The 14,357-nt window shown below is 42.2% G+C and overlaps 1 protein-coding gene across 3 annotated transcripts in view; it reads left to right on the top strand.

Moving 5' to 3' along the window:
* The first annotated feature begins 284 nt into the window (after nucleotides 1-284).
* The window catches only part of PPM1F (protein phosphatase, Mg2+/Mn2+ dependent 1F), a 28,331-nt gene continuing 14,258 nt past the window's right edge, over nucleotides 285-14,357 (top strand). For 2 of the 3 annotated variants that reach the window (XM_050318419.1, XM_050318416.1), the window contains exons 1-2: nucleotides 285-481; nucleotides 10,931-11,064. In XM_050318419.1, coding sequence (XP_050174376.1) covers nucleotides 306-481; nucleotides 10,931-11,064 — 310 coding nt within the window. In that variant the 5' untranslated portion in view covers nucleotides 285-305. The remainder of the gene's footprint in view (nucleotides 482-10,930; nucleotides 11,065-14,357) is intronic. The other variant, XM_050318418.1, reaches the window with a different exon arrangement.

Below are 14,357 nucleotides of genomic sequence, written 5' to 3'. Positions count from 1 at the left end.
GTCCCTTCCAACTCAGAATAATCTGTAAGCACTGAGCATCAGGAGAGCTCGAGGAAGAGGCGTCCCTGCGAAACACCTTTCTGCTCCCTTCTGCTGCTTTCAGCCCTTCTCTGATGGCAGATGGTGAGGGGAAGAGGGGCACCAGAAGCTGGCCTCAGAGAAATCTCCCATCCGTCCGTGCCGCGCTCCATCCCCACATTCCAGACGAGGTTTCTGGCCCCGCCCCGGAGACCCCGCCCCGGGCGGCCCTGAGGGCCGTCAGCGCTGCCCGTCGGTCCCGCCCCGCCGCCTCAGCGGGCGCCGCCATGGCGCGGGCACCGGAGTTGTCCGCCGCTCCCCTCGACTCCTTCCTCAGGGACTTCCCGGCCCCGCTGGGCCCGGGCGAGCCGCTGCCCTGGAGCTCCGCGGGGAGCGGCGCCCTGAGCAGGGCCGAGGTTCCCGGCGCGCTGGCGGAGCGGGCGAGGAGCCTTTTGGGCGGCAGGTGAGGGGGCGGCGGTGCTGGCGGGAGGTTCCGGCCGTGCTCCCCTGGGGCGCAGCGCCGGCAGCGGGCGGGAGGCAGCGGGGCCGACCCACCGCAGCAGGTGCAGGAGCGGGCGGCGCTTCCTTCTGATGCGGGGCTCGCCTGGGGTTGGGGAGAGCCCCCGGCGTCTCACAGGGAATGTTACCTTTGGGGACTTATTTGTTTATTTATTACTGCCCTCCTTGTTTGCTTTTTGTGACTTTTAACAGCGTGCTTCTGTCACAGGCCTGCCACCCTGGCCCTGTGCCTTTATAACGTTATTTGTGTATGCACTTCAAAACTATTCCTCTCCCGGTGCAGGAGGGATTCAATTTACAAGCCTGCAATTAGCGCGATGGAGCGATTCTTGTAATGGAAGTACCAATAGCTGGAATTCAAGCCCCTAAGGGCACCTGTGTGGGGCTGCTTGAAAGTCTGGGAGGGAGTCTGTGAGCTGCAACCTCGCAGAGCTGTCAAGGGTAAGAAGCAAAGCAGCTGCAAGGCTGTTAAGCTCCCCGGCCCTCCTGAGTCCTGCGGAGTAGGATGTGCTTGTGTGGGTTTCTCGAGTTGATGTTTTCTCAGAACTTCAGATGTGTAGTCATACCACTGCTGGAACAGTCATCTGCTCATCAGTAGTGTCTCTGTTATCCCGTAACTTCAGGAGACACCTCTTATAACCTTCACCCTGAATGGTTTACACTTTACTAGGAATTTGGATGTGACTTACTTTTGGCAAGTTAGTGCTTCATCGAGAACAAGTTGTCTCGCTCCAATCTCGTCTGCTTATACTCTTTACTCTTTCTGAAGCACTTGAGCAGTAGGACCTGTGTATTCCAGGTTTTATAAAGTTCCTACCACAGTCTGCTCCATTAAACTGTTTGTAAGGGTCAATAACGGATTGTGGATGGTCTAAAAGAATCTTAGTGGTGTGGTAATGGAGGTGTGAAGTCAGGGAGCGAAGGGAGACTGGTTTTGGTTAGGTATATGCGAATGTTACCTGGTTACTAGTGGAATTTGATAGATAGAAAACACGGTTTGAATTACTTGTCTCTCTAACTACCACTTGGTGAGTTTATAAACACCATCTGTTATATCAAAATAGATTTGTGTTGTGGAAAGTGTATAGGTGATTTTTAAGTGTTTAAATTGCCTTAATCGAGTTACTCCTTTTCTTTATATTACAGAGATGCTTCTGAACATAATATCACTCAGTTAAATGGTATGCCTAATCCTGGAGATAAGAAATGCATACAAAATATGATTTTTTTAAGCTGTAGTTTAAAAAGACACAGATGATATTGCATTAGTTAGTTGTGCTTTGACTAAATTGCTCTTGAACAAAACACAGCTGTTGCATTCCCCAGTGAAACTGCAAATTCACTGCATGTACTGAATCTTGGAACTCTGTGGAGCAGGAGTAGTTCTGGGTGAGTGTTTTAAAGAACAGGGTAATGCCATCTTGAACAAATACTTATCACATGGCAACCCCTCTGCCACGTGGGCCAGGCTAATGTTTTCTACAGTTCTTTATGAGAGGAGGGTATGAAGCTGTAGAGTTATGGGATATGTTATTCAAACATATGTAGTGATTTAAAAATCAGTATTTCTGAGTTACCTATCTGTTAACATTCTGTTGTTCTCTTAGTGGGCACAGCAACAAGGGGAAACACAAGAGGAGAGCTGGTTTTGCAGTGCTTTCACCTTGCCTCTCACTCCCGGTGTTTACACAGCAGAGCCTGCTAGTGTCAGAAGCTGCATTTTTCACATACCTACCCTGCAGCCAGTTCAGGTTACACAGCCTGTTTTGTGGAGCTGCCCAAGTCCTGAGCTGGCAAAAAAAAAAAGGGAAGGGAAAGATAGCTAAAGAAAGTAAAGCAGGATATAAATTCAGCAATCTTCTTACTTATCATTCTTTTCACAAAATGTATTACAAACAAGAAATAGATATGGAAAGTGGTTTTAGGAATTCTCATGGCTGACTACAGGCAGCTCTGTGTTTGAAGCCATGTGTTTGGGTATAGTGTAGCATACTTGAAGTGTCAAATATAGGGATCCCCACAGAATTATAGCTCAGTTTTGGACTCCTGTGACAAAGAGAAACCCCATTTTGCAGATGCAGAAAGGCTGCATTTTCCTGTTGGGTAGGCTAAATTCTTGTGTGTGCAGCAAAAGACTGGTGCAGCCTAAGGCCAAGACAGAAATCCGGTGTTTTGAAATTGCCAGCCTTCTTCTCATAAACTGTGTAATTAGGAACTAAAACTGAAGTCTGATTGTGTGAGAAATTGCCAAACATTACATTTTCTTTCCCGTGTTCGCTACTGTGGATTAACTGAAAATGCAGTTTTGAAAGTCTATTTAACTTTTTGGTTGATGTGAATCCCCCAAATTCTCAATAAAATAGATGAAGGAATAGTAAGGAAATAAGAGAAAGAAGGATGTTGAAGGTTTTAAGAAATGGGAAAATTAGGGAAGGGATGACACTTAGAAGACATTTAAATGTCTGTATAAAGTTGTTGAAGATGCAGAAGTGGTGCCAGATTAGTGACCTCATGAGAGGTCACTGTAGTTTAGATCCAGTGATCTGCTGTTGCAGCCTGTGACAACAGCATCCCAAACACATGGGTGGCAGCTCACTGGAAAATACCTTCAAATATCACAGTGTCAATCTAAGCAAGTTTAACGCTATGAAGATGTTATTGAATATTCCTCACTAACTGCTGGCATTGATGCTTGTCCTGTATTTCCTCAGTGTATTTCCTTAATTTCTCTAATGCTCCAGCGTCACAGAATGTATTTGACGTGGTGATTAGCAAGGATGAAGGATTTCTCTGTAGATCAAAGTGTTATTGGGAATCAAGTTTAACACACAGTTTTGCTGTTCTGCTTTTCATTTCTGTGTTGTGAAGTACTTCATTCACATGTGCACAGATGTGTGGGTCATGCCTTGAAGGGCCTGAGGCAATATCCTTGGCTCATGAGATAACATATGGTGATGTTTAGCTTGTTCTTCCAGTTCCTTGAAGGCACAAACCTCTGTGTCTTTGCAATGAGGAACATTGTTCCTCCGCTATTGCTCAGGATTGCTGTTGAGAAGAGAATGGGCAAAGGAATAACATCAATGAGATCCAACAAGGAGTTCTGAATGCTGTTGCTTCTCTAAGGCTACACACATCTCTTTACATGGAAGCAGTTGGATACCTCAGACTAACCCTCCTGAATGCCTGTCCTAATCTAAAATTAATTATTTTAACAAACTTCTCCAAACTCAGCTACCATAGCCAAACACCAGCTAATAGAGCAAACCTCTTTTGCTCCCTCGCAGGCCTTGTGCTTAAATCACTAATCTGGTGAAGCTTTGCAGTATTCTACTTTGAATAATTCATTTAAATCAATGGAACTGCCTGCTCCTAACTGCAGTACTTAAATTCTGAAGAATCAGGGCAGGTTTAGTGATCTCGTTTTGCAGAATTTTAATTAACATACACTTTTGGGCAAGAGCTGTGTGTTCCAACAGTCTGTGGAAACAGAGCGATGTGAATGAATAGTCCATTAGTTACTTACAAAGCTTTAGAAATCAACCTGAAACATTCCTGACTTACACTGGAACAGAACATGAGGTAAAATCAGACCCCCAAATATAGAAATTTCTTCTTCCCCTTGACATGACCTGAAACTTGTATGGCCATCCTGTCACATATCCAAGGAACAATGTAAAACTCCTGCAGCCTTCCTGTTTGAGGAGCTTTGCTACAATAACAAACAGTTGGGAAACGAGCTTCCGGTTCTACCCTCTCCCAAAGGATCTGCTGTGTTGCCTCAGCATCCTGTTTTGTGTCAGTTTTACACTGTAGTACTCACACCCAAGGTGTGGTCCTAGCATCTATTTTCAGCATTTCCCTTCTTTTAGAGTAGTTAATTCAGCAATTCTGATATTTTGATGTTTGTATATGATGTAGGCATGAGGAGGGAGAAAAGAAAATCTTGTCTTGCTTCTTATTTACCCAATCTCTTCTTAAAACTCTCTTTAGTCCTTTTGTCTGTGAAAACTACTAATCCCCTGTCTACTGTGACCCCTGCTTTTAATAAATACTTCCTTATTCCTAATTTGTACTATTTAGTGTAGTGTATTAATACTTCTTATTGCTGGGAACATGTTTGCAGTGTCACCGTTCAGTTCAGACAAGACAGTGAATGTCAGGTGTGATTACCTGCAAACAAACTTTCTAGTTTCCATGGAACCAGTTGTGCTCCGTAGCAGAACCAAATGTGGGCTTATCAGAAACAACCTGCTTTGGAACACCAGCACTCTCACTGTTTTGTGATTAACAATGTTAAAGTTTTTTTCTAGCTTTGATAAAGTTAATGTGTAAGAGGAATGTGGCACTTCTACTGTTTATTAGTTAATTGGGCAAATGGTTAACAAACTGACTCTAGTAATTTTGGGTGGTGACCAAAACTAGCTTGTGTTCTGTTGTGTGTGGTTTGTTCACTGCTGCTGCTGAAGCTGATGGCAGGATCATACATAGCTTAGGAGAAATGATGTGAGCTCACATTGTACACGTGTCTCGATAGTAAAGATTTTGGAAGCTCTCTCCTGTCTTTGACAGTACATAGAGGGTGGATAAACTGTTAATTTTGTGATTAATGTGTGTTTCTTAATTCAAAATGCTCAGGGAGCTTTCCCAGTTACAAGATGCTCCCAATAGTAATTTTGTGAAAGAATGACTTTACCTTTAAAAAGAAAGCATGTGTGTAGGGACACCTGCAATACAAGAAAGAAAAGACTTGATGAAATGCTGGGGAAAAAAAAACAAAGATCAAATTTATAACAGTGAGAAAACTTTCAGGGTTGGCTTGCTGGTGTTTAAATCAGTTCCTTTGGTTCTACTGGGAAAACTGAAATTGTCTTCCAAAGCTTTCATATTTTACTCTCATAACATATGTGAAACACCCTTTCTGTTGTTGTTTAAATTGGGCATCAAAATAAGAAATACTCAATTTTGAAAAAATGTTTTTAGGGCTTAATTGAAAAGTGGCTTTTGTGGAATTAAACCTCTCCAGTTCCGCTATGTGGTTTTTCTTCCTGCTGAGAATGAAATGGAAGTAGCAGGTGACTCTGTTGCACATTTTCTATAAAAACTGTCCAGTGATAACTGAAGGGCCTGAACAGATGGATTCTGGATTCTAAAGCTGCTGCTTCTCATAGTTGCATAAGAAAAGCTGGAAAACCCCTGCTTCATGTAAACATAAGAGGTGGAAATTCTCTGTGTGGCATTGTTTATGTATTTGTTTTGATTCCATCTTGTTCATCTCCTTTAAAGACCTAATGTCATTAACACAAGAAACAACCTCCTGTGCATTTTAGGATGTCAGATGTTCTCTCCTCGATGGAGATATATATATATGTGTGTGTGTGTGTATATGTGCATATATATATATATATATATATTTGTACTTTCCTAGTCACCATCACCCTGGGAACTGTGAGTGCTACTCTAATAAATACTAATGCTGCTTAAGTGGAAACATTCTGTAGTTGATTATAAGAATAAAAAGAGAGAGGGAAATAAAAGTAGCAGATTGGGAAGAAAATAGTGAATACAAGCAGCTTTTGTTTATGAGAAACCTTCTGACCTGCTATTATTTTGGCAGTATGAGAGGATCTTTCACTTGCTAGAGAACTGCTGGCATTTGCAGATCTACTGTAAACCCACTGCTGGTAGAGCTGTAACATGCTAGAAACATGCACTGAGTCCAGAGTGACAGACTTTGCTTTACTGGCAAAGTTGTGCCATGTGTGATCTTATGGTGATAGAGTCCCTGTAGCAAATAAGTGCACAAATGTATCATCCTTCAAATATACAGCAGCTGCAGCTGACTTATGTGACAAGCTTGTGCCAGCAGATATAGCACGTCTTTTTCCCCAACATATGCATATATATTTATATGCACACTCTGAGAGGAGCAGATGATCATACAGTGGTGTTCTGGCCTGCAGTACCACTGCTGCCTTGTTACCATGACTTTGGTAATAATATCTAGAAACATCATCATGTAGGTTTTTTTTTTTTTTTTTTTGTAATTTGAAAGGTGACAAGTGGTCAATACTTGGCCAATACAGTTGATAATCTCCTGTGCTTCTCTTTCTATAAACAGATTTCATGACAGTACTGTGGGAGAATGTGTCTGTTTGGGGTGGGAGGATCTAAATTCTTTTCCTTCCCCCCCAAAAAAAAATATGCAGAAGGCTTTCTATAAACACAAGGTGTTTGGCCTGTCCTGGAGAGGCTTGTGCCACCCTCTACCAGGTGACACAGAGCTCAGGTCTCTCCTCCCAGTGCTGAGGAGCAGCTGTTTGGAATCTACCATCTGCTACACTGCTCTGTGTCCTCAAAGCTGCCGCGAGCTTCCAGCAGGGAGCACAGCAGGAGGTCTGTTAACTCTTCTCAAGCCTTTGTAAAAAGTCTAGTTGTAGTTGAGGCTCTGGCCTAGGTGTGGTGGCCTGACTTTTGATGCTCTGGGTGCTTCTACCTTACCCGCAAAACTGTTTTTGCTAGAGGCTTCTGAGTATACCCTCTTAAATTTGAGGGGAAGAAGAGGTGGGAGTACCTTTGAACTGGTGACTTGTTTGCAACACTCACTGCAGGTGTATGGGGGATTGAATGACCCAAATAAAATCAAATGAGAAGTGTTCTTCTTGGGTTTCTGCTTCCCAGAGGAACGTGTTTAAATTCTGTTTTTTCTTTCTCAAGACTGGTATGTAATGGGTCATTAACGGTAACAGTCTTATTATTGACTTGACATACGTGATTACACTGTGGCTGTGATGGCATGACAGCTGGTCTTTTGAAGTGAAATAAAATCGAGAGCTGAATTGTATTGCAGAGGAGAAACAAGGTGAACAAGAAGAGAAGTAAGTTCTGTTCTGTAACTCATGCCCAATATAAAGTATGCAAAATACAGTAATTGCTTTCTACTTCCATATGTAACTTAATTTTGGCCCAAAGGTACGTAAATCAACAGAGCTCTGCATGCTCCTTTTACCAGTACTATGTGTGTCCAGTAGTCTGGAATCTTTGAAAGAGAAGCATGACATATAAGTTTGTGCCCTTTATTAGCATAAAAGCATAAAGCTTTACTCTTTAACTTAGCACTTTTATCTGTATTTGGATTTTTGAAATGAGGCTTGTGTTTTACCGTGAGTGGCTGGAGGATATGAACTCCATGCTCCAGCCCCTGCCTATCTGGCTTCAGCTGCTGGTGAAACTACCATGCCTCATCTGCACTGTTACAACGTGCTTTAATTATTTTTTAATATTTTTTTATTGTGGTCAAAACACACCCTTTTTGGTAGCAAAGAAATCGCCCGTGGCAAAGAAATTCAAAGTCTGTTAACTACTAGCCTGTGCTGGGGCTGGGTAATTAGTGTTGTATGTGCCATAGAAAGGGGGCTGACACATGCTTCTTCTAAGACTCTCTTAAGGTAACATCCTTTGCACATACCAGCTGCCCTCTTCTTCCTAACACAGTTGCCTTCCCACTTAGGAAACAGCTACAGTATTCCTTCTGAATCATGAAGATTAAATTACGCTTGGTTCAGCTCGTCACCAAGGTGTCTTGGGCTTCTTTGAAAGGAAGATTTTAACAATAGGTGACATTCTTTTTTGCTTACAGAAAACGTTTGAAGTCTGTTATGGTAGTTGCAGTGGGCTTCTTCTTTTGCCCTCATTGCCATAGGTACTGTGGCTGCTTCCAGATACTCTCCAACCAAGGGAGACCTAGTAAGTCTCAACTAAAGCAGCAGTTCTTACTCTTTTTTAATCACATACTTTATTAACTCTTGAAGTCTCTGACTTAGAGGATGAAATCAGAACTGGTAAACATTGAACCTGAATGAAAGATGCCATTCCTTGGAGCTCCATTTACCTGAGCTGGAGTAAAAACCAGTCTTACCAACATGGTCATCATGGCTAGGCTTCGAGAACGAAGATTTGAGAAGGGCTCTCCCCACGCTTGCTACAGGCACGCTGATGGCTAAAAAGGCCAATGCGAGATAGACAAGTGAACCAATATGGTAGTGCTGTAATAAAAAGCTTACAAAAAGATCACAAATATGTTTTGTTCAGAATTGAGATTGACAAAAGATAAAAGTCTGAAAAATGGCCCTACCTATTTAGTTCAGTGTGTCAGAATCAACTGTTCCATGTTGTTGCTGACTGCATGGCCAAATCCCAATAAACAAGCATTTTCTTATAGATTTGCAGAACTATGGAGGAGGAGGAAATGCACAGGAAGCAAAGCTGAATGGAGTGTATCAGTACTGACGAATCTCTGAATTTCCTTTTTAGGAACTGGGTGGCAACTGGAAAAAGTTGAAGGATGTGACATAATAACTTGTAAACTTTTTCTTTGTTACAGGCATCCTGTAAACAGAGGTTTATACAGGACTTGTGAATTATAGCACTTAGGAGACTGCCTTTTGTTTAAGCTGCTTTTTATGGACCCGGTTCTACAAATCAGGACTCTGGAAAGCAGAAATCTATGAAGTTTAAAATCAAAATATTAAGCCCTCTTCAGATGCCGAACTGAAAACCCAGACTAGATTTGATTTTGTCAGCTCCAACATAGCAGAGAAATCCTGAAAATGACTGAAGCTGTGGCTCTCACTGTGCATTTACATTCACAGCTGCTTCACTTAATGTTTTTTGTCCATGCTCTTGGAGCTGAAACCTGCTTTGACTAAAGCTTCTGACTTTCAGCAGCGTCAGCTACACATCTGACATTGTTTGTGGCGTTAATTTTTTCATATTCCTTTCTTTTCCCCCTATACAAACAAAAACAGGAAGCAGGATTTTGGGGGAGGGGGGGAGTTGACATATCCTTTTTGGATGTATTTCTTGCCTGACCTTTTAAAAGATTGTCTCTCAGTGTCTGTGGTTATAAGCAGGCATTGTTACTTTAACTAGGCTAGGAAAGGAACTGACTCCCCTACACTTATTAGCGTTTAAAAAGAAATAAAAAGCCACTTTCTGTTTTCCCTTGATGTGACATAACTGCAACCAGCGCTGAAAGGGCTGCAAACACATTGCCATCTATTTGAAGTACTGAAATAACTCATTAAAGGGGGTCGTCAGTGCCACAGAATGGAGCATAAAGCAAGGCTGTGTTAGCAGCCTGCTGACTAACACAATCCTTTCTGTTTGCTGCCACGGGAGGTACAGGGCTGGGAGGATGTGACAAGGCCTCTCTTTCAGAAACACAATGGCAAAATGCGTTTCAGCTTGTCACTGGGGTCTAAAGCCTCGCAGTCTTCCCCTCTCTGCCCTGCTGTACACACACAAACCAGTCTTCGCTGTGCAACATCTGCACACACCAGTTGCTTCCTCCATTTCATCCTCTGCAGCAAAACGGTTTTATGCAGGACTTTCTAACTGTTTCCTGGCAAAACAATATCTTGTCCTTGACTTGCTGCAGGTGCCTTAATGTGATATTTGCTTTGGTTGTATAATTTGATATTTTGTGGGAATCAAACACTTCATGAACAATGGATAAAATGCTTTTTATGGACATTCATTGTGCTCATAGAAAATGGGTGGAATGTGTGTTATGTACCATAGTTGTTAGTGCTTACCATGGGAATATAGTGAATATAAGAGGGTTGTTTTCTAGTAGCCCTCTTTTAAAGTTGGATGGGACTTACTTGTTTACAACTTCAAAGGCATTATAGCAATTGTGTGCTTCCTATAGAACTTGAATAAAGCATTCAGTAAGCAGGAGAGGGTGAGTAGATTGTGTAACATTATTGTCTTCTAGATGCTAACCTAAAAGCTTCATCTGACTCATAAGCCTTGGAGTCTCTTGTCCTGGTCCCTGGTGCTTACTCTTTGCACCTTCCTCCTGGGTGATTTCTTTGGAGAACTTCAGGGAGGAGAGACTGAACAATGAGGGCTGTAGTTTAGGTTAGCACTAAGCAAGACTTCTCTTGTGGAGTCCTGAGTAACCTTTTTGGAGATTTAAATGTACCACAATGCAGAGATCTTGATACTGTGGGACTGCAAACAAGAAATGCCATGTAGTGAGTAAAAATAAAGTGTGTTCAGAGGCTGGAATTGAAGGTAGCAGTTCCCACCTGAGAGCTCAGGAGAAGGAGGTACCATCTGTGACTGGAGTGTGAGGCAACAGTTTGAAAACATGATTCATACACTTCTTCCTCTTTGCATTCTTGAGAAAGCAGTTGCCTAAGTGAGGATCTTACTGAAGATTTGTATGCATAAATATTGAACATATGGTTTCCTCTGCTAGTTTACTAATGAAGTTGGAATTACTATGTGTAACATTCTCTAATTTCTGAAGTCACCAGCCATACACAGTGAGGTTGTAGCTCAGTTTAAACTAATGCACTCTTTTACTTTCCCTTCCTTTTCTTACCAGCAGAGGTGTTTCACCACTTCTTGCAGCATCATTGATCCATGCTGCAGTTGATGAAGTTCTCCAAACAGACTTGACTGAGTTTAAGCTGCAAAATGTGGAAACAGAGGGAGAAAGAGATGAGGAAAGGTTCACCTGTAAGTATACTGTTTCCGTCTGTGGTTTTCCCAGAGGCTGTCTGTCAGAAGACCTCAGTGTTTTGAAATGTTTCTGAGATTATTTGGTTAGGCTGCCTGGTAAGCAGCAGTGAGCAGAACTTTATTTGCTTCTGCTGGGTATCTGAGGGATGAAAGGAAGCTGTGCTAGTTTTGTGGGCAACATGCAAACACGATGTCTGGAGCCCTGGACTGATTGTGTGGGTTCGCTTTCTGGAAAAGGAAGAGTGCCCTTTTCTCATTGGTAGGCTGACTTTAACTAAGACTCCTGTGTTTTGACAGTGGCATCTTCACAGTTGCAGATATGCAGCCACATCAACACCTTAAATTCATCCATGTAAACCATCTTGCTTTTCTCTTGGGAACCAGATTTTGGGACCTCTGACCCCTCCACACCTTGAACATCCTAAAACTTCAGATTTTTCTCTTGGCAAGTTTCTCAGTAGTCACTGTCCTTATTGATGATTTCTTCTCTTGCCACCCTCCCTATAAAGATGGGATGCTGAGGGAAGAAGAACCTGTGTGTTCTACCTGATGCCTGGATTTTCTTCTGTGTGAACTAGAGAGAAAACAGACATCAGTGACTGAGTACTGGGTTTGTGCCTCACGTAACAGATGGTCTTCCTGAATTTACATGCTGAAGTGTTTAACGTTAGACTTCTCCAAACCTTCAGTTCCAGTGCCAAGAATTTAAATGGAGCAGGATGCAGGTAGAGCCAAAACAGAAATGGAGGAGAGATGCCTTAGACAAACTAGTCTGTCCTGAAAGGGGAAATACTGGCCCTTCCATTTCCCTGGAATGGCTTGAAAGGCAGTTCAGTGTACCCCAGAGGATGCTCCAAGCAAAGTGCTGCAATGGCCAGGATACAACACTTTCCAGAGCCTGTTTCAGCATCCATGTCCAAGTCCGAAATGGCAGGAGGGGGAGCACAGTTAAGCAAGCCGTGCTGCACCCTGACTATGCCATCCCTTGCCTTAGTGCTTTTGGTTTTTATGTGCCTGGAGAGACTCAGGATGTTTCCAGCACTTTGCATAGCAAGAGTTGGCTTCTCATCAGGTTGTCTGGGGTCTAAACAGCACACCCTGGCTTTCCTCCTTGGTGTGGGACTGTAAGGGTCCAGGGCTGGAAGGGTTCCCCTGAGCCTGCAAAGGAGAGCTGGCAAATACGAGTTCAGTGTGACCAGATCACTGCAACAGTACAATAATAAAGAAATGCAGGTAGCAGTGCCAGAGCATGGCTTTGTGCAGGGGAGACTGGAGGGGATCAAGGTACTGATCTTCCATAACCAGAAGCTCTATATTATGTTTGTAGCAATGTCCCTAAGCCATGTGGTAAGATACAGCATTGCCAAGAGTGATAGAAAGCACCTACTTACGTCCAAGAGAACTGTATCTTGCTGAGATGTGACTTCATGCTCCAGTAGTGCATCTTTGCTTCCTATTGCTCAACCTCTATAGGAAAATCAGAAACAGCCTATTGTAACCCACATATGATAATCATGCAGGTTTTCACAAAGCAGTTGGAAACTGGTCATCGAAGCATCCTGCAAGTCACTCTGCTGTGGATTCTCTGTTGGCTCCTATGTAATTTTCTTTGAGGTGAACTGTAGCAGTTAAATGACATGAACTGCTACACATTTGTGAGTCTAGGATTGTAATTTCTGAATCTGGATCTTACAAAAATCTTGGGTCTGCAAACCCAAGTGAACCTCATCTGAATGGCAGAGAAATTATAATGTTTAAAAACTGAGTAATTATGAACTTGACAGGACAGGGACATTTTCTCAGTCACAAGCATCTAATGTCTCTGGAATCCTGTATGGTCACCATATACTGGGGACATTAGTAGAATAGTCATGCTGCTCTTTTACTCTGAAGGCCATAAAGATATAGGATTAGAATCTACTCTTAAGATAGCACAGGCAAAGTCAGAAAATCCTTGGCTGAGTTCCATATTCAGCTAGTTCAGGTTCTCTCTCACTATTCATTGTTGACAAATGCCTCAGAACCTTACTTATTCTGATGGTTGAAACCGTCTTTAATTTCCATTTTATGTATTCCTGTCTATTTTATGTTTATTTGTTCCTGTGTCACTATTGCCGTTTAGATCAAATATCTATTCAGCATTCCCCTATTGAACAGGATGGAAATCTGCTCACCGTTTAGGTACTTGCCTAATTCCTCAGCAAGGAACAGCTTCTTTGAAGGTGTTCATGTGTTCATTTCTCTGCATACTTGGACTGTACTTGTTTTCCCTATCCTGTAATTGCTTACATCAGTTTAACTGTACAACTAGGAAGAAAGATGTTCTATGTGCTACACCACAGTATGAGCTCCCTCTTCCTGCACTGCAGTAATAAGTCTGGCAAAAATAGCATTCTTGGAATGAAAGAGAAGTAATTACGTAAAAGGAAGGGGGGGTGTGTGTGGGGGTGGGGGTGTGTGTGTGTGTGTTCTTTTATGGGTACCACTGCTTTTGGTATATTGCAGAAGCATTTCTGCTGTTAAGGTACTAAATTCTTTGTCAGATTTCACAAGCTTAACATTTAAACACTTAAATACTTCTGGTCATTATTAGTCTAGACATTTACAAATAAGCAAACTAATAGCTGTAGACAAGGCTGTCTAAGATGCTGTCCTATTTAGTTATGTTGTGTATGGCATGATTTAATATTTACAAGTTTTAATAACTTACCCATTCACACCTGCATATTAAGCTAATCAAAAGTAATTTTGGTGAATATACAGTGATTGCTAATCAAAAATCTGTGTTAAATTTAAAGCTTTCAGTTCTCCAAGCCCAGAGAGGCACCTGAAGCTGGCCAGCCAGTGTTGCTGAGAAAAAGAAATGCTTGAGAACCAAAAGTAATAAAAGGAATTCTGAGGAAGCTTTAATGCTGACAGGATTAGCAGGAATCAAAGCAACATAGAAATAGGAAAGATAGTTCAGAAACTGCAGTTCTTTAGGAAACACACTAGCGACCAGCAAATTATTTTTGCTCTATAGATGTTCCTTACAATGTATTTTGCAGTTTGTTGATTTAGCACTGAGTCAGGATTCCTACTCAGATAACAAAACTTTAAATTATTACCTGTTTCAAGAGAGACTGCATTGCAAATCTAGACACAATGCAAAACACCAAACCATTCAGTCTGATGAACAATAAGTTTGGAATAGTTGATCTTTGAGATCTATCCAGAATAAGACTTGAGTGTCTGGCTGGAGCTTTTCATGCTGTGCCTACTGAGTGTGTACAGTTCTGCTCTGCAATGAC

The sequence above is a fragment of the Myiozetetes cayanensis genome, unplaced genomic scaffold (genome assembly GCF_022539395.1).
Source record: "Myiozetetes cayanensis isolate MyiCay16 unplaced genomic scaffold, myiCay2020 scf21, whole genome shotgun sequence".
Classification (NCBI taxonomy): domain Eukaryota; kingdom Metazoa; phylum Chordata; class Aves; order Passeriformes; family Tyrannidae; genus Myiozetetes; species Myiozetetes cayanensis.
This window is presented reverse-complemented; position numbering and strand designations above follow the sequence as displayed.